At 50.1% G+C, this 22749-nt stretch overlaps 4 protein-coding genes across 4 annotated transcripts; 1 reads left to right on the forward strand and 3 right to left on the reverse strand.

Moving 5' to 3' along the window:
- Positions 1-1578: 1578 nt before the first annotated feature.
- LOC135280338 (cytochrome b-c1 complex subunit 8) lies at positions 1579-2682 on the reverse strand. Its single transcript, XM_064388144.1, has 2 exons — positions 2356-2682; positions 1579-1800 (listed from the first exon to the last, which is right to left on the reverse strand). Exons 1-2 carry the CDS (start codon positions 2507-2509, stop codon positions 1706-1708), a joined length of 249 nt encoding a protein of 82 aa, XP_064244214.1. The 5' UTR covers positions 2510-2682; the 3' UTR covers positions 1579-1705.
- Positions 2683-5174: 2492 nt separating this feature from the next.
- Positions 5175-8063, reverse strand: GDF9 (growth differentiation factor 9). The gene is made up of 2 exons (XM_064388146.1): positions 7476-8063; positions 5175-6435 (listed from the first exon to the last, which is right to left on the reverse strand). Exons 1-2 carry the CDS (start codon positions 8002-8004, stop codon positions 5516-5518), a joined length of 1449 nt encoding a protein of 482 aa, XP_064244216.1. The 5' UTR covers positions 8005-8063; the 3' UTR covers positions 5175-5515.
- Positions 8064-8386: 323 nt separating this feature from the next.
- Positions 8387-17600, forward strand: C1QTNF2 (C1q and TNF related 2). The gene is made up of 6 exons (XM_064388147.1): positions 8387-8520; positions 8619-8745; positions 12083-12135; positions 12250-12658; positions 15282-15530; positions 16679-17600. Exons 5-6 carry the CDS (start codon positions 15290-15292, stop codon positions 17290-17292), a joined length of 855 nt encoding a protein of 284 aa, XP_064244217.1. The 5' UTR covers positions 8387-8520; positions 8619-8745; positions 12083-12135; positions 12250-12658; positions 15282-15289; the 3' UTR covers positions 17293-17600.
- A 437-nt stretch (positions 17601-18037) lies between these two features.
- On the reverse strand, positions 18038-20440 carry FABP6 (fatty acid binding protein 6). The gene is made up of 4 exons (XM_064388148.1): positions 19829-20440; positions 18849-19024; positions 18328-18417; positions 18038-18152 (listed from the first exon to the last, which is right to left on the reverse strand). Exons 1-4 carry the CDS (start codon positions 19893-19895, stop codon positions 18099-18101), a joined length of 387 nt encoding a protein of 128 aa, XP_064244218.1. The 5' UTR covers positions 19896-20440; the 3' UTR covers positions 18038-18098.
- Between the last annotated feature and the right edge of the window lie 2309 nt (positions 20441-22749).

Below are 22749 nucleotides of genomic sequence, written 5' to 3' on the forward strand. Positions count from 1 at the left end.
GGACAGGGACTGTTATACAGGCACAGTGACAGACAAACTGCCAGAGGCAGGGTGAGATGGGATATTGGGAATCGTTCCCTGTGAGGCCCTGACACACATTTCCCAGAGCAGCTGGGGCTGCCCCTGGATCCCTGGCAGTGCCCAAGGCCAGGCTGGACAGGGCTTGGAGCAGCCTGGGACAGTGGAAGGTGTCCCTGCCATGGCAGGGATGGCACTGGATGGGCTTTGAGGTCTCTTCTGGGATAAAACTGCCTCTGTACATCTCTGCCAGCTCACAGCCACAGCAGCCAGTTTGTTGCCCCTCACTTGCTTAAGCTGCCTAGAAAATACCAGTGACCCAAAATGCAGCTAAACCTGGGATATTGTGGGGACAACTTGGGAGCACTGGCTGATGGATTTTATTGCTACTTATGCCAGCCTCAGGCAGTGCTTGGAGGAAACACAAGAGGCTGAGCTGTCTCACGTGCTCTGATCCCCAAAATACTCCAGCACTGAGCTATAAAAACTGCATCGCCCCAGCTTCCTGAAGTGAGAGCCTGAGCATCATTGTCTTCCTGACAGCCCAGCCCTGAGCACACAGGGAAACGTCATTCCTGCCCTGCAGATAAGATAAACTCCCAGGACAGCTCCAGGAATAGCACGGCAGGAACACCAACGTGTTGCTCTGCATGGGGTGGGAGCTGGAGGAAAGTCAGAGGAACATTGGGAGGGAAAATTTAGGATAAAGGAACCAGCCAGGTGTTCTGAGCTTCCAACAGTGGAGGTGTTTCTATACTCAGAGACACAAGGTGAATTTGTCACCCTGTGTCAAGTTTATTAGCAGCAGCTGATTTTTTAATCTTCAGGCATTAAACAGTCTTGCTTCTCCTGGCAGTTTTCAAATAGGTTCTGATGCAGTCTCTTACCACTGATCAGATACAGGTGTAGTTAATTACCCAATTAACATTAGCATAACTAGGTAATGAGAATCACAGGATCAGAGAACAGCCCAGGTTGGAAGGGACCTTGGCAGATCAGCTGGTGCAGGCATTTGTGGGAAGGGAGCCCAGAGGAGGTTACCTGGCACCCCGTCCAGTCACCTCCTGAAACCCCAGGCTGTTCCAGGGACAGATTGTTCTCACTGGAAAAAATTCCTTTGTTACACAGAGATGAAACCTCTCGTGGTGCAGCCTGTACCTGTTCCCTTCATCCTCTGCCCGGGGCTCCCGTGAAGAGCGAGCCTCCAGCCAGGGGTCAGGGTCCATCCCAAATCCCAAGCCACCAGCCAGCCCATCCAGCTTTAATCAATACCAGCCCAGGGAGTGTTTGTTTTTCACAGATCTCAAGGCTGAAGGAAAAGCAGCAGCCAGTGATGGGAAAAATAAAGGGGACAAGGAACAATTTCAAACCAGCCCCTGCTGCACTTTATACTGAGGAATATTTCAAAGAAACAGGAATTACGAAGGCTGGAAGTGCTCTAAGATAAAACATCCGAGCACGTGGAACTTCAGCCTGATTATCTGCCTGTACAGAGAGAACCAGACGAGGGATTTGATGCTCCTCACCTCAAACAGCTCGAGACACGGATTTCACACAGAGTCATGGGGCAAAGTTACACTTTATTAGCCAAGGCTTATCTGCCCGTTAATCCCCTCCGGCCATGGGAACAAGCACAGCAGGTCCCCGGGGAGCTCCGGAGCCACGCGGGCACTGTCACTGCTCCTGCTCACTGGTCGTGCTCGTAGTCAGCCGGGTTCTTCCTCTTGAGCCGCTCGAACTCCTGCGTGCCCCACGAATAAATCAGGTAACCGATGGCTAGAGCTGGCAGGGACAGAGGACAGGCACGGTCAGGGGACACCACAGCGGGGGGACACTGCTAGAAAGGGACGTTTTCCATCAAGGGACAGTGGAATGAGGGGACACTGCTAGAAAGGGACATTTTCCATAAAGGGACAGTGGAATGAGGGGACACTGCTAGAAAGGGACATTTTCCATAAAGGGACAGTGGAATGAGGGGACACTGCTCTAAGGGACACTCCACAAAGGGACAGTGGAATGAGGGGACACTGCTCTAAGGGAATAATGCAGTGAGGGGACACTGCACTAAGGGGGCACTCACAATAAAGTGGCACACGTTGCAGTGATGGAACACCTACAAAATTCACTGCAGGGAGGGAACACCGGAATAAGGGGATTTCACCACACGGGGACACTGGGAGAATGGAATATTCACAATAAGGGGACACCGCAGTGAGGGGACACCGCACCGCGCTCAGCACCTCCCTCCTGAAACCCACACCCTGCCCCAGTGCCTCCCCCTCCCCAAATTTACACTGCGAAGGGGGTACAAAAAAGAATAAATCCCCCTGTACTCACGGGGCACCACCTTCAACACCTGGGAGGCGAAGCGGCGGCCCACGTTGGGGACGCCGTGCGATAAGACATTGGGGAAGGCTTGCTGCTCGAAGGGCGACAGGCTGTAGGAGATGACATGGCGCACCCGCGCCAGGTTCCCGAAGTGCTTCCCCATGGCCGCGGTGTCCCCTCGGTCACCGCGCAATGGCCGCCCGCCCCGGAACTGCCTCGGCGAGGCCTTCCGGGGCACCGCCAGCTGCCTTTCCGTTTGTAATGAACGGTAGAGGCGATAAATGAATCACAGTTATATTAAAGTGTGTTTTTAACAGGCGAATTGTAATAAATGATGTGCGCCACGAACGGGCCCCGTCCTGAGGGGAGAAGGGGGGGGGGGGGGGTGTCACGCGAGGCGCCTGCGCAGTGAGGGGAAAGCGGGGCGGTGCCTCAGAGCGGAAAACCCGCCAAAAATAAATAACCGACAAAAAAACACTTTTGTGTGGCGATTGTGGAGCTCCGATGAAAAATAAATAATGGTCTGGCGAAAAACCAACTTTTGTGTGGCGATTGTGGAGCTCCGATGGAAAATAAGGGATGGTCTGAGGAAAAGCCGCTTTTTGTGTGGTGATTGTGGAGCTCCGATGAAAAATAAATAATGGTCTGAGGAAAAACCCACTTTTGTGTGGCGATTGTGGAGCTCCGATGGAAAATAAAGGATGGTCTGAGGAAAAGCCGCTTTTTGTGTGGTGATTGTGGAGCTCCGATGAAAAATAAAGAATGGTCTGAGGAAAAACCCACTTTTCGTGTGGCGATTGTGGAGTTCTGCGAAGTGTCTGAAGCAGAAAATCGTGGAATTATGGAAGAGTTTGCGCCGGAAAATGCTTTTAAAGGTTAAATATTCCGCCACACCCCCGCTCCCTCCCCGCCCTCAATGAGCATTGTAAACAATATCGGAATTAGTATTAAAATGTATGACACGCCTACCACATAACTGAAATTACTATTAGATTATATTAGATATCTTCACTATTACTGGAATTATTTGACTATATAAGACATAGTCCATATTATTCAATTATAGAATATATTCAACATCAAACTTATTTAAATTATTATTAGACTATATTAGAGATCTTCAGCATTATTGCAATTATAATTAGAATCCATTCAAATTATAATAGTATATCAGCTTCCACATTAATGGATAATTATTAAGATTAATAGAATATAATCATCTTCCACATAATTGAAGTTACTAGATACTAGAATTATTAGGCATATTTAACATTATTGGAATTATTATTAGACTAGATGAGAATGGTTAGAATATTGGACATTTTCATCATTATTTGAATTATAATAGAATTATTAGACTGCATTACACATTTTTAACTTTATTTGGATCATTGTGCTATATTAGACATATTTGCCATTATATAAACTAATATTACACTATATTATGTTTGTTAGAATATGTTAAACATCTTCAACATTGTTGGAATTCACGTTAGAATATATTAGGTTCAACATTGGAATTATTACAATATATTACACATATTTAATATATTATTATTGCAGTTATTATACTATATTAAAGATTATACCCATTAATGGACTACTAGAATATATTAAGATTATTGCACTACATTAGACATTTCACCATAATTAGAAGGATTTGTCTCAGGAAACAATTCCATTTATTTTCTCTTCTGGCAGGTGAGCAAAGCCAAATCCCAGAGTTTAAAGGGAGAAGCAGCAGTGGTACAACCCAGGCTGACCCAGCTGCCCACAGTGCTGGCACCAGGATGGTTTTATGTGACACCAGGACTCTGTTTTGAGCACTTTGATTTCAGCAGTCAGAGACTGAAAGCTGGAGCAGGATCCTCACTTCTGGGGCAGATCTGTGCCCCAGGAGCTCTCCAGACACCCCACCACCCGTGGGTTCAGTGACCAGGTGAACCAGAGACACCTCTCAGCAGTCCCTGCCCTGCCCGGCTGAATTCCCAGCCTCTGGAAGTGCTCAGGATCTCAGGTAGGGCTGCTCGGGTGGCTGAGTGCAGAAAGGTACAGCATTTATTCATTAATCCATTAGCCAAAGGATGTTCTGAACAAGTTTTACAAGAGAGTGCTGCTCCACAGCCTTTAACTAACAAACAAACAAGAAAAATCCCCACTAAAGCTGAGAGGTTTTGTGTATGAACCCCAAGTCCAGGAGGAGAAAATAAATAATAATAAATCAATTACAGCAAAATTTTGGTGTGAAAGCATCTAGAGTTGAGGCAGTTGTTACCTACAGTTTCATTGTGAGAGGAAATAAAGCTGTGGCCTCGGATTTCAGAATATTAAACCCACTGAACAGCATTTACATCAACATTTAAGGCTTTTAGAAGCCATTTTGGGGGATTAAGCTTTTTAAACAATTCTTCCTGCTTCAGAAGCCAGTGGCAGTGTGGCTCCAGTGGACAATCCTCTGCCCTCACCCCATGGACAGCTGCTCCTCATTCTTAAATCAACGGAAGCCTCACCTGATGCCAATTGTTACCAAAAACGTGCCTTGATTTAGTGTTCACAAATTACCCACAGCTGCCCTTAAATTCTTACCCTTCTTTTACCTGAGAAAGCCCAAAAAGTGCAACAGAAGAAAAGCAAAAAACAACCTGTTAACTGTAGAACTGTGAGGAAGGGTTTTGTCACCCTGCTTGGAAGAGCTGGAATGTGGTAGGGGAAGAGAATAAAAAACTGCAGAAATAATCCCGACATTAAAGACTTTCTCCCCTCCCTAGTCATTGCTGGAGATGCCACACACAAGGTTTCTGTAGAGGCACAGTAGCAGGCACTGCATGTCAGGGTATGTGTGATAGCCATTTATTCATCTCTTTTCTTTTTTAATCTGTAATAAAGCAGTTTAAAAATAGACATTTAGTACTTGAAACCTTTCCCCCATTTTAAATGCAACATTCTCCTGATAAAAAGACGCTATTTACATTTAATTGCACATCCTAGAAAGGCTGAGTGAGTACAAAAAGCAGTGCTCTGATGTGAACCCCCTTCTGCTTAACTCGGTGCTAACTCCCAGCTCCCGGAGCTGCAGCAACGCTGCTCGGTGGATGGCAGCGGCAGGACCCTGAGAACGCAAAACTAAAATCGGTGCTCGGCAGCGCACACCCCTCCCGAGCAGAGCGCACTAGCGGCAGGTGCACTTGGTGGCGATCATGTCCTCGTACTCCTTGTAGGCGATGGAGCCGTCGGGCTCGATGGTCAGCACGCTGAGCGGGCTGTAGGCGGCCGGCACGCACGAGGGCCGGGGCACCGAGGGGTCCAGGCGCTCGTAGATGAGCGTCTGCACCATGGTGTGCACCGGCGAGCCGTAGCGGTGGCCCAGGGCGCGGGGACAGTCCCCGCGGCAGAACTGCGGGCTGTAGCGGTGCGGGGCGATGATCCAGCGGTCCCAGCGCAGCTGGCTGAAGCTCAGGCGGAAATTGTGCAGCTCGCACTCGTGCGGAGGGAGCGCAAACTGCTTCAGGTACTCGCTCAGGTTGCGAGGCGAGGCGGCTTTGGGGTTCTCGTTCCTTCGCTGGCGAGAGGCCCTTTTACCCCGGGGATTGCCTTGGTCGCCCTTGGGAGGGTCCACAAGCGGGCTGCTGCTTTTCCTGCCGTGCCCCAGTGAGCTCCCCCGGTGATAAGCTTGCTCGCTGGTGTCATTCAGATACAGCAGAAGGGAAGGGGGAACCAGTGTCACGTTAACAGCGTTTTCCAGTTTCGTGCTCCCTTGTGGGTCACCCGTCAGACAAGTGAAGTTCAGAGCCATGTGCACGTTCCTCCTGTTCGTAGCAATCAGAGGCTGGAGGAAAGAAGTCACATCCATCTCCACCCATTTGCGTTTCCTAACGTCAAAGTGCAGGCTAAAAGCTAAAGAGTGGGAAATGCTGGGACAAACTTGGCTGGAAAAATCATGTTCCTTAAGGGATAAATGGCAGATGCAGGTAATGGAAGAGGAAATGGGAACAGATGTGTCAAAGGAATAGAGCAAGACAGACTTGAGTAAGTGCTCCAGAGCAGTAACACGATCCAAGCTGAAGAGTAAATCCACCGAGTGAACATCTCCTGGGAAGGGAAACAGATTCCTGTCATGTTAGTATGTCTTATTTTTCCACCTAGACATAAATACTGTTGTGGTGGATAAGTAAAAAACATTCAGCAGCATAAGAAAACAATTTCAATGCCCTCCCTTACATTTACTGTGTGAAATTTCTACTTTGGACAGGGACATATGAGCTAAAAATTAAGAAATCTTAAAAAAAAAAAAAAGAAAACCCCTAATTTTAACAGTTATTAGAATTCATTTCTTTAAAAGAACCAGCAGAGGAAGAAGTCAGCTGTTGTCTCTTTAGTGCTGGTGTGGGGTAACAGGAAATAAACACTCCAGATGATACAAACCATGAACTCCTCCTCAAAGGGCTGTTCCTGTGCAGCAGCACAATGCTGGTATTTATCTGTCTTTCTAGAGAAAAACCCGAGTCAGGAGAACTCGGGTCACCTCAGCAGGATTAACAGCCAACGATTTCTAGGTGCTGTTGTTGTGATCAGCCCACATTTAAGAAAGCCATGGAAGCACCATAAATTACAGTGTGCCCAGCCATCCCAGCTCTGAGCCTGATTTAAAAGGTAATTCTGCTCTTCCCTTCAGGCTTTGGTCATGATTCTTCTCTAGCAAATGTACCAGGCAAGGAGAGGAATCTCTGGCAGTGGGTTCTGGCAGCTTGGTACAAGTCTCATACCAGCGCTGCAGCTCTTTGAAAAAAGCAAAGCCAAGATGGGCTGCAGAAGGAAATGTACTGCCCATTATACCTCAACAATTTTTCCACTTTTTCTTACTTCGCTCAGATCTGCTTGTGGCTTTTTCTGACTCATGAGGAGATGAGTCAGCCTGAAACATCAGCATGCCTTGTACATAGCACTTGTGTGGTGTTCCCCAGCCTGTAAAGTCTGTACCTAATACCACTCAAGGAGAAGTAGGCTATGAAAAACTCCCCCAGTTCGGGAGAGGAGCCTCCAGCACTAAAATAGGAAGGAAGGAGGTATTTTTATCAGGTATTTTTATTGGGCACAGAACACGCAGAAAGCCAGCAGCACCGCACACCTACCTTTCCCCAGGTGCGCCGGGCTGTGCTCGCATTCCCAGCACGGGGTGAAGAGCCGCACCGTGTTATAGAGGCGGCCTCGCTGCGCCTTGGGGATGCCGTCCCTGGTGGCAGACATCCTGTACAGCCTCTTCATGTAGCGAAGGGCCCTGGAGTCCGGCTGCAGCCGCGGCGCCTCGCCGTGCCAGCCCCGGGGGCCGCGGTCGCGCAGCACCTTCAGCAGCGGGGGCAGGAGGGCATGGGCTGGGGCCGGACCCTGGGGCAGCTGCAGCCCCGCAGCATCCTCAGGAGCTGCCAAAAACCCAGGGGTCTCCGCAGAGCCCTGCTGGCCGGCAGCATCCTCAGGAGCTGCCAAAATCGCAGGGGTCTCCACAGAGCCCTGCTGGCCGGCAGCATCCCCAGGAGCTGCCAAAATCGCAGGGGCCTCCGCAGAGCCCCCCCGGCCCCTGGAGCGGGGCGAGCACTGCGTGCCAGCAGAGAGCCAGGGCAAGCAGCAGTACAAACAAACGCAAATCCTCCAAGCGCTCGCCATGCTCTCGAGGGCTGCAGATGAAAGATTACCTCCTCTCAAGTATTCGAGGAAAAACAAGAGGGCCTGAGCCCCATCCCTTATATAGGTTGCAGCTGTGGAATGTGAGGGAGGTTTCCTTCTGATTAGGGAGCAAAGAGAAAGGTCTGCAGCTGGCCCCTGAAGCCACAGGTTCAGTGCAGTTGGGCTAAGCCTTGGCCCTGGAAGCTTATTATAAAGAGATACTAATTCAGAGTTAACCTTTTTCACATGGGAAATGACAGGCTGGGAGTGAGTGCCAGCCCGCAGAGGGAGCTGGGGAGGCGTTAGTGTTGCCTGCTCTAATTAATCCTGGTTTATTTGCAGAATATATAAAGCTAAATATTACTGCTCTTAGCTTTTGGCCTACTTTCCATGTGCTGGTGGAGCAGTTTTACCAGCTCTGAGTGGAACAATCCAGCCCCTACCTGCTCGCTGGGTATAAAGTTATGGGTTTTGTTAAGGAAGAAGGTTTGAGGCTGCTTTGAGAGCATCTTACAGGTAGCTTAAATTAGGAGTTCTATCAGACGTTCTCCCTCTTGCCTTGGTGTGCTGCAGTGGAAAGCTGAGTTTGCCAAGCTTGTTGCTATCTCTTTCAGCTTCCCTGGTGTATTTTCCTGCCTGAGAAGCTCTTGTTTACAAGCTGGAGAGCAAAGAAATCTCTGAAGAATCAAAAATTGTGAAAATGGAGTCTGCTGGTGTTACCTGCCCTGTTTGCTGCCTGAGGTGAGGTTTGAGGTCACCTGCTGTACACCAGATTTGAGTTATTTTTTCAGAAATTTTTTCTACTGGTCCTTCTTGCAGGATCTCCGTCATGGGGTTTCAGTTGTGGCTTTAAGGTGGGAGTAGGGAAATTGTTTCTCATTTTGCTGGTGTCTTGTTTATTTTACATTATTGTTGGATGTGGTTAAGGTGCAAGTCTGGTGCTGCAAACTCCAGAGCAGGGGGGCTGGAGGATTTTTGTGATTGGGAAATACAGGGTGTTTTCAGAAATCCCTTCTTGTCTAACTATATTACTTGGAGTCAAGGCAGACGCCAATTGTGGTGAGTCAAAAAGGTTGCTGAATTTACTTTGAATTACAGAATTTACTGAATTTCCTTTGAATTGTTAAGAGAAGGTATATGGAACAAAAAGCATCAACCCCAAGCTTTACACAGCATCTGCTCAGTGCTGGCAGTGGCTCACTGGTGATTGGGCTGGTTCCCACTTCCGTCTTCCCAAAATAAGCTCTATTTATTTTTATCTTAATGGGTCAGGGCTGCAGCTCCTAAGCAGAGCTAATGGTCTCAAGGGCATCCTTTAAGTTTAAACAGGGTTTTGACTCATTTTTATGGGGGCTTTTGGAGAGGGACAATCACTCTCTGTAGGCTGCTTACAGACTTCCAAACTGCTTTTATGCAGGGCAATAAAAATTACTCAAATCACCATCCCACAATAAGACTGAAAGCCTGTTGGGTGGAAAAATGCTTCTTCTTTCCCTTTAGTATGTCCCCAAACCCCCAAAGCACTGACACTCATCTGTGGTGAGGCACACTCCCATTGTTACTGCTGGGCTTTAAGCTGCCTCCAGCCTTGGTGTGAATTTCAGCTCTTCTGGCACTAGCTGAATCATTTTATTTGGTTACAAAGTCGTAGCTGCAAGGTCAGTGCCTAGCAATGAAACGAGTGAGTTCTCAGAAGGTAAACAAGGGGAAATCCTTCCAGGCTGGGACACAGCCCTGTCCTGGGCTGGGAACTGATGGTTACCCACATTTAGGCACTCCCACTTCTCCCCCACAGCACGTGCACAGCAACACTAAAGGGTGAATGAACCTTTAGGTGACTTTGTCCTGCAGGATTAAGGATGGCAAACCAGATATATTTAAATAGAAATAAATGATTTATCATGCTAGTGATAAGGCTGAAAAGGCCTTAAACAGAATTATTTGCTAGCCAGTATGGGTAGCCAGAACTACTAGTATAGTACAGTGCACTAGTTTTGAAGCAAAATTGAAGCATTTATATTAAAGCAGTTATATTGAGGCAATTATACTAAAGATAGCAAAAAGTATAAGCTAGAGGATGGTGTTACTTATCCAGACCAATGACAGTGGGCAAATCTCTCTGGCTCAGCCCTGAGGAGTGTCCCCACTCCAGGGAGGAATCTCCACACACTCTCCAAGAGGGGTGTGTTGGAAAACTCTCTGTTAAACAGTGGGCCTGGGCTGCCAGGCAGATGTGTCTGGGCCAGCTGTGCCAGCTCGGCAGCTTTGGGTGAGGTGTCAGTAGCATCACTTGCTTGTTCCTTTATCAGGCACTTTATCATCTGCCACATTTTCACCTTGCTCTCAGGATGTTTAACTTTGGGATCTGTGGGTCAGGCTGGTTTTAGCATTATTCACCCCAAAAGCAGCGTGAACCCCTTCTCCACTCACTGACAGCTTTTCAAGCAGGGCATTGTTTGAGTTGTTTCCCCCTCCCCACTCCAGGCAGAGCATCCTGAGCAGGGACTGCACCCCCAGCCCACACCTGTCCCTGAGCCAGCCCCCTTCCCTGGGGACACCACGGGAGTCACAGCACAGAGGCTTCTGCTAAAAAGCTGCACAGAGGGGATGAGATCTGCTGAATGTCCCCTGCAGTGTCTCACTGACACAAAAAGCACTGAGCACGAGTCTCAGGCTGCACTGATTCTCTGTGCAGTTTGTTTATTTAACAAATTGTGCTGCCAAGTGTTCTCAGCAGAGCTGTCTGGGACCCTGGTGGAGCCTGGCCTGGCCGTGCAGCACAGACAGATTTTCCATCTGCCCAGCAGGAGCTTCCCAGCAGTTTCTCCCCATGCTGCTGAACTAGGTCAGGCTCTCACTGCCTTCCCCATGCTGCAGACCTGGGCACAAAATCACCCTGAACTGTGAATTCCCTGCTCCTGCATGGAGCTGCCTGGCAGGATTGCTGTGTGTCCAAGCATCCTCTGTCCCTGGCCCGTGCCACACCCATCCCAAAGCACAGGTGCCATGGGTAGGAGCAGGAGCAGCAGAGGAGCTGTTCCTTTTCCACACCATCAGGAAACCACTGTGGCTTCCCAGACCCATCCCACTGGCATGGCAGCAAAGCCCACAGAAGATTTCACCTGGTTTCCTATTTCACATGCAATGCCTTGAGCCCTTTGGCCCACACCCAGCAGAGGGGCCCAGCACCAGATCTGGGTTCTTACAAATTCATAGGAACCAGCAAAAAGTGAGACTTTCTCTGACCAACTTCCAGAGCAGCCCTCACAGCAGTGTCTGGGTCTGTCCCAGCTGTGCTCACCCCAGTGCCAGAGGTGAGCCAGCTTTTCTAGGACAGCCCTTTTCCCAGGGAAATGCAAAGCTGGAGATTGCAGGGTTTGGGAAGGGCTGTTCCCCTGGAGGTTGCTCGGTGCCAGGAGCTGGGGCCGGGGCGCTGGCTCTGCAGGAGCTCTGTGGGACTCTCAGCACAGCACGAAAACAGCCCTGTGCTTCCTCAGCCAAATGTTCCCAGTCCTCCCAGGAGCATCTAAACTGGCCCCAGCTCACAAAGCCAACTGTGCACAGACTTCATTTTTATGTCAGATCCGTTCCCACCAAGTGCCAAAAGCAAGCACAGGGGAAAGCTTAAAAATAAACCACGACAGCTCTGAGAAGGATGAATTTGGGCAGAGCAAGGAATGACAGTTCCAGCATTCTCCTGATCAGCTGATGTTCTGCACTGAGCAGAAAGGATTTAGTGGCTGCAGGGCAGGGTTTGGAGCCCTGCCACCAGGCACACGCCTGTCCCACACCCATGGGGGATCCTGGTGGGGCCAGAGCAGGAACCCACAACCAAAGAAGAGTCTGGTCAATACCAGCCCTGGCAGCATCCCAGGGCATCCTGCTCCATCCTCAGCTGCTGTTCCTGCCTTACCTGAAGCAATTGTTGGGAGGTTGTAATTATTTTCCAAGCTTAAAACAAAATCCCAATCCTTTCCCAAGACAGAAGCATTCCTGCCCTGCCATTGCTAAGACAAAGTTGTATTTGGTAGTGCACATCAACCTGAAGAAGTGCTGAGGTACAAATTTGCCTATGCAGAGCTGCTGCTGCTTCATGGCTTTGTCCTTAAATTCAAGTCTGGAGTGATTCAAGTGAGTTTCCACCCCTAGGATAAGATTTTCTTCCCTTTAATGCTCCAGGATAAAGGGTAAAATTTATTCACCTGTTGGATCTGTGTTACCCATTCCCTGCTTCTGTGACTACAGCAGAGAGGGGCAGCATCCATCAGAAAGGATCCAGGCAGCCCCTGAGCCTTTCCTGCAGGACTGTGAGGGAGAGGGAGAAAGGGAAAAGCTCCCCAGGCATCAAGAGCTTTCCAGCCACATGTGTGTAAAAATCCCTTCCCGCGCCACGTGACCGAGGAAGAGGCACAGATCCATTACACAATAATAAAAATATGCCTTTGGCAACGTGGAGCCAAAGTGGAGCTGCTGCAGGGAGCTCAAACTACGCATGAGACGGAGTAAAACAGGAATAAAAAGGACCAAAGTGAATCCTGCACAGCCCTCCCAGGCCCTGCTGTGGCAGGACGGGGCTGTGGATCTGCAGCAAAACATCTGCCTGAAGCCCTGGGGGCTGCCAGCGCCTGTCAGCATCTCTGAGGAGATCAGGCTGGTGAGTAGACCCACTTTTCCTTTCTCTGCCTCTCCCTCCTCTTAACCTTAGCTTTGAAAACTTCCCAAATAAGGCCTAAGTCACTGAGCACTCAGGTTTCCAAAGCTTGCACAGGAATCCATGAAGGCAACAGTTGCCAGTTAAAGAAATAACACCATGAGGGAAACATTCCTCCGCTTTTGTGGGAGCTCCCACCTCCTTCAGCCTGTCCTGCACTGGGCAGCTGCCGAGACGGGTTTGAGCTCGGGGTTAGGAAGGGTTTGGCACAGCAATTCCTGGTGCTTCTGCTCCAGGCTAGGGAAGGTCTGGCACAGGAATTCCCGGAGCCTGCAGCCAAGGACAGAAGGTGCATCCTCTGCTTTCCCTGCTTTGCTTTGTGCAGCATCGGGGAGCACATCAAACCCCTGTTGGTGTAAGTGCTTCCCTATCAGTTAAATCTACCCATTTCCTGTGTTCTGTCACTGCTGTCACTCCTGATTTCACCAAAATCTGCCTCACACCCAAGGGCTCCTTTTGCTTCCACCCCGGGACGCTGCAGGGCAACCTCCAGAGCTGAGAATTAGGCTCATGGGGATAATTATTATCTTGAAGATTAATTAAGACACCTTGAGGTACACTAGGAAAGTGTGAGGCAGAAAGATGGATGTTTTATTTGAGAAAGCCTTGAATACTGACAGGAAATAGAGAAGAAAGTCACAGTGCTCGCTCACTGCTGGGTCCCTGCTCCTGCTCCTGCCTCCCTCCAAGCAGCAATTCCCTCAGTTTCCTATTCCCACCACCACATGGCACAGGGTGGCTTCAGTGGCCAAAAAATCATCGTCACTGCACGTGCCACCAAACCCTGCATCTGGCAACCCTCAGGGATTTTCCTCTGGGATTTCAGCCCAGCTGCCCTGGAAGCAGCAGAAAGTACAGCTGATCCTGGCTCTTCCAGGCAGGATCTTTTCTCACAGAAACACTTCTTTAATGCATAACAGGCATTGGTCATGGCCCAAAGGTCTCTAACCCTGGTGGCAAAGCCATTGGTTAAAGTGTCATTGGAAAATCAGCCCTGCTGCTGCACAGCCTCCTGTGCTGGGCTGGCTGCCCACACCACGGAGAGGGGAGATGCTGATCTGCTTCCAATTTGCTTTTTGGAGCTCATCGGACCTTCTATATCAAGGAACAATTTTCCTTTTAAGGTGGAACAGCATGAGGTTTGTTCTCTTTCAAAAAGATTTCTTGAAGAGGTTATTTATAGATGCTCTTGTGGAAGTGGTGGTGCTTTGCATCCCACACACAGTGCTGGGATATGGGATGAAGCATTCTTGTGGTGCCATTAATTAGCACCAGCTCTGGAGCTGTGCCAGAGCACAGCCCCAGCTACTTGCATCCTCCCCACTTATCCAAGAACTGGTCCCACAGACCTCCCGACCCCGGGGGATTTTGTTTGCCACTTTTGATCCCATCAGGTCAATGAGCTGGGCTGTCTCAAGGGAACAGAAGTGATTATGGTGAGAAACTGCCACAGGAGGAGCTGCCTCCCATCCTTCTCACACCTTTCTTCTCCACATGAGGCATTCCCAGCTTTTCTCCAGGTTATGCTCCACAATGACATTTTTCCCTGCCACAGTTGTGAGTCACATCCACCTCCAGACACCTCTCACTGCTCTGCCCCTTTGGAGGCCTTCCTGGGAAGCAGGGATGCAGCTTGCCTTGTCATCTCCCACTCCACAGGCATTTTGTTTCCCTTCCCATGAACTCAGAAGCCTTCATTCAACTTTCCACATGAACACTGGGTGGTGTTTTCCATCTCACATTAAACCAAGCAGCAGCAAATCAGAGCTGAAGAACCAAAGGGCTTAAGCAGCCAAATCCATCCCTGGATCTGGTTTGCATTTCCCTCTCCTCTGCATGTTCTTAATTATAATATCACAGAACTGGGGGCTCCAACTGAGCATAAATATGTAGGATCAGCTGGCTGGATTTGGAGCATCTAAATATGCATTTCCACCCTCAGGAGCTGAGAGCAGGATGAGAGCTAAGGCCAACATGGAATTTACCCAGTGCTTTAAGGTCTTATTTCCAGTGCAGGAGTTGCACAGAACAGTACTGGGGAGCTGCTAAAGCTGAGCTGCAGTGGGGAAAGGGATGAGGCTCAGCTCATCTGACAGGCAAAAGGCACTAAGGCCTGGCCCAAAGCCCAGCCTGTCTTCTGAGTCCTGCCCTCATCACATGATGGGCTTTGTGCTTTGAAGAAACCCCAGTGACCCAACCACAGGCAGGTCATGCTGGGGATGTCCACACCAACCCCTTCTCCTTCTTCCACTCCCCTGCTCCCAAGCAGCTGCTGTCTGCACCCCTGTGCCATTGCTCCTGGTGTTTTGGGAGAAAAGAGGCTCAGGGAGCAAAATGAAATGAGGGATGGCCACAGATACAGACTTGGAGAAGAGTAAGTTTGATACAAATATTGGTCTGACCCAGAAAACTCCGTGAGCCAAGTCCTGGGAATCACATCACACCAAAGCAAACAGCTCCCCCAGCCTGCCAGGACAAGCCAAATAATCTCATTTTGGTGCAAGTTTCTGCACCACCATGCCAGCCGTGCCCCCGGCTGCTCCCTGATCCCGTCCGCTCCCCGCAGGCTGTGCCATGATCTCGGCTGTGCTGCTCCTCTGGACCGTGCCCTGCGTGGCCAACCACATCGTGGGGGAATTCGCCAAGCGGGAGCTGCAGGAGGGAGCCCAGCTGGCCTGCAGCCTGCCCGGGCCCCCCGGGCCCCCCGGGCCCCCGGGCGCGCCCGGCGCTCCGGGCACCGTGGGCAGGATGGGCTTCCCGGGCAAGGACGGCCAGGACGGCCAGGACGGGGCCAAGGGCGAGCACGGCGATGAAGGTAAGCGAGAAGCGCTCGACACGACAGTGGAAGGGTGGAAGCTGTGGGGCAGCAGCCCCTCCACAGCCCCACCCGATGGGAGCCTCCTCCGGACGGTCCCGCTTGTCCCGGGGGCTCCTCCGTGTCCCGGCAGCTGCAGTTTGTGCTGGGTTCATTGTGTGACACAGTGCGGCTGGCCCTGCGCTGCTCAGGGCTCTCTAGAGCAGACACGGAGCTGTCTCGGGTTCCTGCTCCCAGGAAAACCAGAGCCGAGTGGGAAAAGGCAGCACCGGCTGTCCCGAGCCTGGAACGGGACAGGCGCTGGAACGGGACAGGCGCTGGCCCCAGCGCGGAGCAAACAGAGCCGAGGCGGGGCTGTGCCCGAGGCAGCGGCAGCAGGAGCAGCCTGCGACAGCGGAGATTTCCCTGTGCCACACTAGAGAGCACTCCTGCCTCAGCAACGCCAGCCAGCCCAGCCTGCGGCTGCCTCCCTGCTCCCGCCCCAGACCGGCAATCTGGAGAGCAGATTTCCAGCCACAGCTGCATTTCGATCTGCACTTGCTAGCAGCAGGTCAAGAGACACTGCATAAATCCTCACGGTTTTGCTCAAATCAGATACCACCGAGCCGGAATCACTGCCAGCCCAACTCCCTTCCCATCTCAAGGCAGCCCCTGGTCCCTGTGTTTGCTGGTTCATCCCCCAGCTGGGCTGGGCTGGGCTGGGCTGGGCTTTTTACCACATCTAGGCTTAATTTTACCTTGTCTCATGCTAAATGAAAAAAAAAAAAAAAAAAAAAAAAAGACATGAGATCAAAATATTCACCTGCTCAAACTGAGGCTCTGAAAGCTTCACAAACCTGCCCCACTCTACAAAACCCAAGCATTTAAAGCTTGTTCTGTAATTCCTCCTTTTTCTCAAGTGAGCCAGATAATGGAATCAGCCTTTTGGTCCTTAAAAAGACAGAATTCCACTGTTACCACACCAGCTCCCTGCCTACCCTGGCTGGTCACCAGTCCAGCCCCTGGTGGGATTTTATTGGGATTCTCACACCAGCAATGGCTTCCTGCTAAATGAAATCCCTGCTGCAGTGCTCTAACCCCCTTCCACTCTCTGTATCAGCTCTTTCCCTCAAGAGTGATAAGCACTGATAAGATCATTTGTCTTCCAGGTCCCCAGGGCAGAACAGGAAACCCGGGCAAGCCAGGCCCGAAGGGGAAGGCTGGAGCCATTGGCAAGGGAGGGCCCCGCGGGCCCAAGGGGTTGAAGGGCAGTCCCGGGAAAAGCGGGGCCCCGGGGAAGAAAGGGCCCAAGGGGGGCCAGGGCGAGCCCGGGCCGCCGGGGCCCTGCAGCTGCAGCGGCAGCAGGGCCAGGTCTGCCTTCTCGGTGGCCGTGTCCACCAGCTACCCCAGGGAGAGGCTGCCCATCAAGTTCGACAGAATCCTGATGAACGAGGGAGGGCATTACAATGCTTCCAGCGGGAAGTTCATCTGCAGCATCCCGGGGATTTACTACTTCACCTACGACATCACTTTGGCCAACAAGCACCTGGCCATCGGGCTGGTGCACAACGGCCAGTACCGGGTCAAGACTTTTGATGCCAACACTGGGAACCACGACGTGGCCTCTGGCTCCACCATCCTGGCGCTGAAGCAGGAGGATGAGGTGTGGCTGCAAATCTTTTACTCGGAGCAAAATGGGCTCTTCTACGATCCCTACTGGACAGACAGCTTATTTACTGGATTCTTGATTTATCCCGACCAAGATTATCTCAATGAAGTGTAGAAGGAGAAACTATGGGAAAAATAGGAAATGGGCCTCAATCCAACAAAGTGTGGCCTTACGTGGGACATGCCTGGGATTGTCAGATTATTCCACATTTGCCTATGGGATTGTCAGCTGATTGCACCCTGTATGGGCTGTTTAGACTTTTCCACAGGCTACCAGGCTTTCAGCAGCCTCATGAATGTTTCCATCCCAAAGCCACCCGTTATGTATTCCGTGATTATTCCAACATGCCATGGACATGTAACTCAAATACTGGTGCAGAATGCTTTGGCTATTGCATTGTTATAATAAAGCATGGAAACCAACAGTCATTTCCTCAAGCTGAGCTGGGAAGTGCCACTGATGCTGGAGATTGTCTCACTGGGCCTGCTCCCCCACACCCCAGCACACTCCTTGATAATTGAATTGGGCTTTGCCAGCCAAAAAGAGTCAGGAATTTGTCAGCTGGACTTGTAAAAGTCCCTCCCAGCCCCATCAAGGCAGCTCTAAGACCAAAGGCACCTAGTCTGCACAGGAAGGGATTAAAAGGTCTTGTTTTTAAGGCTCAGGGCTCCTCTCAGGGCACAAAGTGGTGCTCTGAGCACCACTGGTGTCCCTCAGAGGAGAGAATCAGAGTCACAGAAGAGTTTGGTTGGGAGGGACCTTAAATCTCATCTGGTTCCACCCCTATCAGCTATTTAGTAATGGGGTCAGCATTAACACGATGATGTTTATAAAGTCAAGAAAGAGACGAAGACAGAACTTTATTTCATTTATTTTATTGTTGGCTTTCAATGCACTGGAAGAGACTGGCCTTTGCTGCCTTAGGCAATCTTCTTGCTGGTCCTTTTGTAGACTACACCAGAAGAAGTAGAAATCTGGAACAAAGAACAACCCAAAACTTTGAGCAGTGTAATCAGAGCCCCAGAGTCCCAGGGGAGCAGCCCTGGGGCTGGCTCAGGGCCTCTCCTTTGCTTGAGATTTTTTCCTAAATTTCAAATGTTGTGGATTCTCTTTGTTTTTATGAACTACCCTGGATCTTTGAGCACTCACCTCTACCAGCTTCCCCCCACAGATCTCTGCAGTGTGGCGGTAGTTGGGGAAATCAGCTACAAGTTTCCCATCTTCCATTTTGACAGTTGCCTGTGGGAGAGAAAGGGTTCATGTTGCTGGGCTTGCTGGAATTTCTGTGGCCAGATTCTGTAAACACCTGCACACCTGCTGCTGGATGTTTATGAGACAGAGGTTGTGTTGCACAGGGCTGAAATCCCTGGGCTTTAGTTCTGGAATGTTCTCAGGTTAAACAGACACTTGTTCATTTTCCAGTTCCTGCAGGTTCCAGATCTGCACATCACTCAGTAACAGCCCTGAAAACAGTGCTGGCAGGCAGCCCAGAATCAGTGATGATGGACTCGGGGAACCCCAGGAGGGTCTGGGCTGGAAAGGGCCTTAGAGCCCCTCCTGTTCCACCCCTGCCATGGGCAGGGACCTTCACTAGGCCTGACACAGGTTTGCTTTTCACCCTAAATCCAAACCCAGCTGAGGCTGGGGAGCTGAAGACTCCCTGAATTTACCTTGAACTTCTTCCCTCCCATGGTCTCCATGTCTGCCTCCTTGCCCACGGTGAAGGTGTTGGTGGTGGTGTGGCCTCCTGGGAAGTGCTGTGTCCAAGTGAAGTCATTCCCATTCTGCACCACCTCTGTCACAATCTTGCAGTTCCTTCCCATTTCAACCTTGTCACTGGGGAGACCTTGAACAACAAAAACACAGAGTTTATCAAATCCAAGCTGAATTTAACTGAAGGATGGTAGTGGTGTGCTTGTCCTCAGAGCATCTGATTTGTTGTTCATTTCTTATTTTTAATTCTTTACAATATCAAATCTCTGAGTTGAAGTTACTGGTGTAAAGAAAGATATTGGTACATTAATATGTTTGCTAAAGCAAATCTTGCATTCTTTTCCTTAAGAAACAATACATGGGAAAAATGCACAAAGTACATAAAATATCCCCTTCTCCTTAACCTACACATGCAATGCTTGGAGTTTCATCTGTGGGACCTTGGGCCTTTGCTATTCAGCTGCACATACCTATTTGTATCTTTGCTCTTGTTCTTTAACTAGAGGCACATGGAATCTTTGGACAGTTTGGGTTGGGAGGGAGCTTAAAGATCATCCAGCAGGGACATCTTCCCCTGTCCCAGGCTGCTCCCAGCCCTGTCCAGCCTGGCCTGGGACAATTCCAGGGATCCAGGGGCAGCCACAGCTGCTCTGGGCACCCTGTGCCAGGGCCTGCCCACCCTCCCAGGGAAGAATTTCTTCCTAATATCCCATCTAAACCTACAACCCTGCAAATTTGAATCCATTCCCCCTTGTCCTGTCCCTCCATTCCTATAAAGTCTCCCTCCTTCCCTCCTGTAGCCCCTTCAGGCACTGGGAGGCCACAGCTGGGTCACCCCGAAGTTTCTCCTCTCCAGGCTGAACAATCTCAGCTCTGCCAGCCTTTCCCCAGTATTTTCTGCAATCCATGCCCCGTGCCTGACCCCGGCCAGACTCACCAATCTTCTGCACAAAGGCATCGTAGTTCTCGTCGCCCTCGAACTCGTATTTGCCTGAGAATGCCATTGTTCCCCTGGGATGGGCTGGGAAGCAGAGCAGCAGCTGGCCGGAGCAGGATGATGGGCTGGGCTCAGCCCTGCCTTTATAGAGCAGCCCCAGCCTCAGCCCACCTGGGAACGGAGCTTTATGGCCCCTGAGTCACAGCAATGCCATCGACCTGTGTGACAGCCAAGGTTATCAGGCAATTGTGCATCCTTGCCAACAACCTGGAGATCAGCAGCAATCAAGGCCAAAGGCTCAGCTTTCCTTTAGTGCAGGCTTTAACAAAATTATGTATTTTTCCTTTTAAGATTTCACTGGTTTTGCAATCAGGATGGAGTAAAAGTAAAATAAAAACAGACCATGCACCAGTTCTCAGCTCTGCAGAGAAAGATCTGGGGAAATTTGTGTCACCACGAGGGTTTCCTTTGTACTTTTGATATAAAAGTGGCTGTAAAATGACTCTGACTATGCTGAAAACATATTTGACACTTAGTTTGTTAATTAAAACTCCTTCAGCTTAATCCCAGGATTGCTAAACCCAACAAAAGGAAACTTCCTTTCCCATCTGGACCCCAGTGCTGAGGCCCCAGCTGTAAGGAGCAGGGCAGAGGTGGCACAGGGAGCAGGGCACAGGGCAGGGGTGGCACAGGGCAGGGGTGGCACAGGGAGCAGGGCAGGGATGGCACGGGGAGCAGGGCAGGGGTGGCACAGCAGGGAAGCCTCAGGCCCCCCTGCTCTGCTCCACAGGGACCTGCACAACCTTGGGAAGGAGGTCCATGAACTCAAGCCATAAACTCTCCTGCTCACATAAAACTTGCAGGGGACAATTCCACTGGTGGAGTAACTCTACAGGGACCTTGGGACAGAGATCAAGCTGGATAAGGAAAGCAGCCCAGTCCTGGGTAAAAGGAAGGAGATAATCAGATTATATAAATGGTACTTGAGCTTTTATGCTCCCTGGCCATAAAGATCAGATTATTTTGATAGCTGGCCCATGATGAGGTACAGAGAAATGCTGACAGCTCCACACAGACATGGACAGGAGATTCCATATTGCCATGATTTGATTCTGCTGGTTACAAGGAGCAGCTCTGCAGAAGAGCTCATTGCTGTATTTGATGTACCAGGATGATGTAAATTCCAAGTGTGTGGTATTTGGAGACAGCGAACAGGAGTAAGTTGTCAGAGAAGTAAAACTCTTGTGGAAGCTCATCCCCAAAGGAAAAGGTCATCCAAAGTGAGCAGTGAATTCCCTGTGCCTCCAAGTCAGCTGCCTCTGATATGCAAAAGAGCCGAGTCTTCAAATGCTGCTGGGAACAGAGGGAGCTTCAAGGAGCCAAATCAAAGCCTTGGATGTCTTTACTTTGAGAATTTGCTTGCACAAAATAATAACAGAGCGTTTTTGCATTCCTTTTGTCTGCGGAGTCCCCTTGCCCTTGGGTGGCTCCCAGCAGCCTCCCAGGTTTATTAACCTTTCAGAAGAGCTGCAGAACGCAGGGGAGATTCACTGGGAGACAAAACGAGGATAAGGGAGGTAATTCCAGCAGCGGCTGAGGCAGGCAGTGCCGGGCTTTGAAGTGCTTTTAGAGCTGGATTCCAACCGAACTGGGAGTGGGGATTGCAAATATCAGAGGGAAGTGCAGTGCCCACAGAGCTGCAGTTAGTGACTCCCTCGAATGCAGCTGCCTGGGGAAGCCTGTGAGCCCCGAGCAGCCCGACCTGGCAGCCCTCCTTAGGAAATGCTAATGGTTATTAATTCCTCTGGCACCCAGAGTAATCATTGCTAATGAATTCAGGATGAGCTCATTTGGCCTTAATGTGCTGGGTAATTCCAGGGGAGCCCTGTTACACTCGGCCTCCTTAAGTGCCCGTTTAGTCTGGTCCGAGGTGTTGCTGCTCTCCAGCCCTAAGGAGCAGAGAATTCATCACCAGAGTGGGGCAGAACTATCACAGCTTGGGCAGAGCTCAAACACTGCACAGAAATGTGCCTGCCAAGCTCCAGAGGTGACACAGCCCAGAGCCTGTCCCTGCTCCAGAGGGGACGTGGACCTGCCTGACACAACCAGGAAAAACTGGAGCTCCCAGACCTTCAGAGACAGGGCAGGAAGGCACAGATCTCCCAAAAATCCCGTATTTTTGGGGACTCCCTAAAAGAAAATTCAATTATTTTGTGTGACAATACTCCATCGGGAGAACCTTTAGTGTGTCTGGGCCTCCAGAAAAGAAATTTCCAGAAAAACAAGGAAAGGATTCATCCAGGGTGCTCCAGCCTCTGTAGGAAGGGCTTGGATCCCTCTGAGTTCCCTCTGGAACCTCAGGGGACTGCTGGGGTCTGGGCTGGGAATTACACAGACAGAAAACTAAACCTGAGGAAAATGTACCTGGTACCACAACTTCTTGGGAATTGAATTTCCTCCTTTCTCCAGGATTCTTCCCTTTAATGAGTTCTCCTGTAGTAAATGTTATCAGTGGTTAAATTCACTGATCTCCACTTAAATGGGATGGGGATGGACAGCAGGAATGGGAAGCTACCTTGATTTTTAACAACAAAAACAGAAGATTTGAATTTTGTTATGCCAGTTTGGATGTGTGTACCCTGAAGAGGCACAGGAAGACTAATTTGGCTGCTCTCAATTTGGCTCCCACAAAACTGCTCAGATCCTTTGAAGTAGCTCTTGGATTAAGAGCCACTGTGGAATATTTTGAACTCCAATGGTTTTAGTCTAATATAGACAATAGTTCAAAGGTTGCTAAAAAGGAAGATATAATTCAGCTTTATCTGCAGTCTTCTGGTCAAAAATCAGAGTTAAAGCCCCTCTCTCTATGGATTTCTTATATAGAAATATATCAAGTTCTAATAAAGTGAATAAGTGACAGC

The sequence above is a fragment of the Passer domesticus genome, chromosome 13, assembly GCF_036417665.1.
Source record: "Passer domesticus isolate bPasDom1 chromosome 13, bPasDom1.hap1, whole genome shotgun sequence".
In the NCBI taxonomy this organism is placed as follows: Eukaryota; Metazoa; Chordata; class Aves; order Passeriformes; family Passeridae; genus Passer; species Passer domesticus.

What these genes read in the sequence shown, in the direction of transcription:
- FABP6 (XM_064388148.1), bottom strand. Translation starts at nt 19,895, where the DNA reads ATGGCATTCTCAGGCAAATACGAGTTCGAGGGCGACGAGAACTACGAT. An exon ending in TGCCTTTGTGCAGAAGATTG is followed by an intron (nt 19,025 to 19,828) that starts GTGAGTCTGGCC and finishes TTGTTGTTCAAG; the next exon opens with GTCTCCCCAGTGACAAGGTT. An exon ending in GTGGGGGGAAGCTGGTAGAG is followed by an intron (nt 18,153 to 18,327) that starts GTGAGTGCTCAA and finishes TCTTTGTTCCAG; the next exon opens with ATTTCTACTTCTTCTGGTGT.
- C1QTNF2 (XM_064388147.1), top strand. Translation starts at nt 15,290, where the DNA reads ATGATCTCGGCTGTGCTGCTCCTCTGGACCGTGCCCTGCGTGGCCAAC. An exon ending in GGGCGAGCACGGCGATGAAG is followed by an intron (nt 15,531 to 16,678) that starts GTAAGCGAGAAG and finishes TTTGTCTTCCAG; the next exon opens with GTCCCCAGGGCAGAACAGGA.
- LOC135280338 (XM_064388144.1), bottom strand. Translation starts at nt 2,509, where the DNA reads ATGGGGAAGCACTTCGGGAACCTGGCGCGGGTGCGCCATGTCATCTCC. An exon ending in GGTGTTGAAGGTGGTGCCCC is followed by an intron (nt 1,801 to 2,355) that starts GTGAGTACAGGG and finishes TGTCCCTGCCAG; the next exon opens with CTCTAGCCATCGGTTACCTG.
- GDF9 (XM_064388146.1), bottom strand. Translation starts at nt 8,004, where the DNA reads ATGGCGAGCGCTTGGAGGATTTGCGTTTGTTTGTACTGCTGCTTGCCC. An exon ending in CCCGGCGCACCTGGGGAAAG is followed by an intron (nt 6,436 to 7,475) that starts GTAGGTGTGCGG and finishes TTCCCTTCCCAG; the next exon opens with GAGATGTTCACTCGGTGGAT.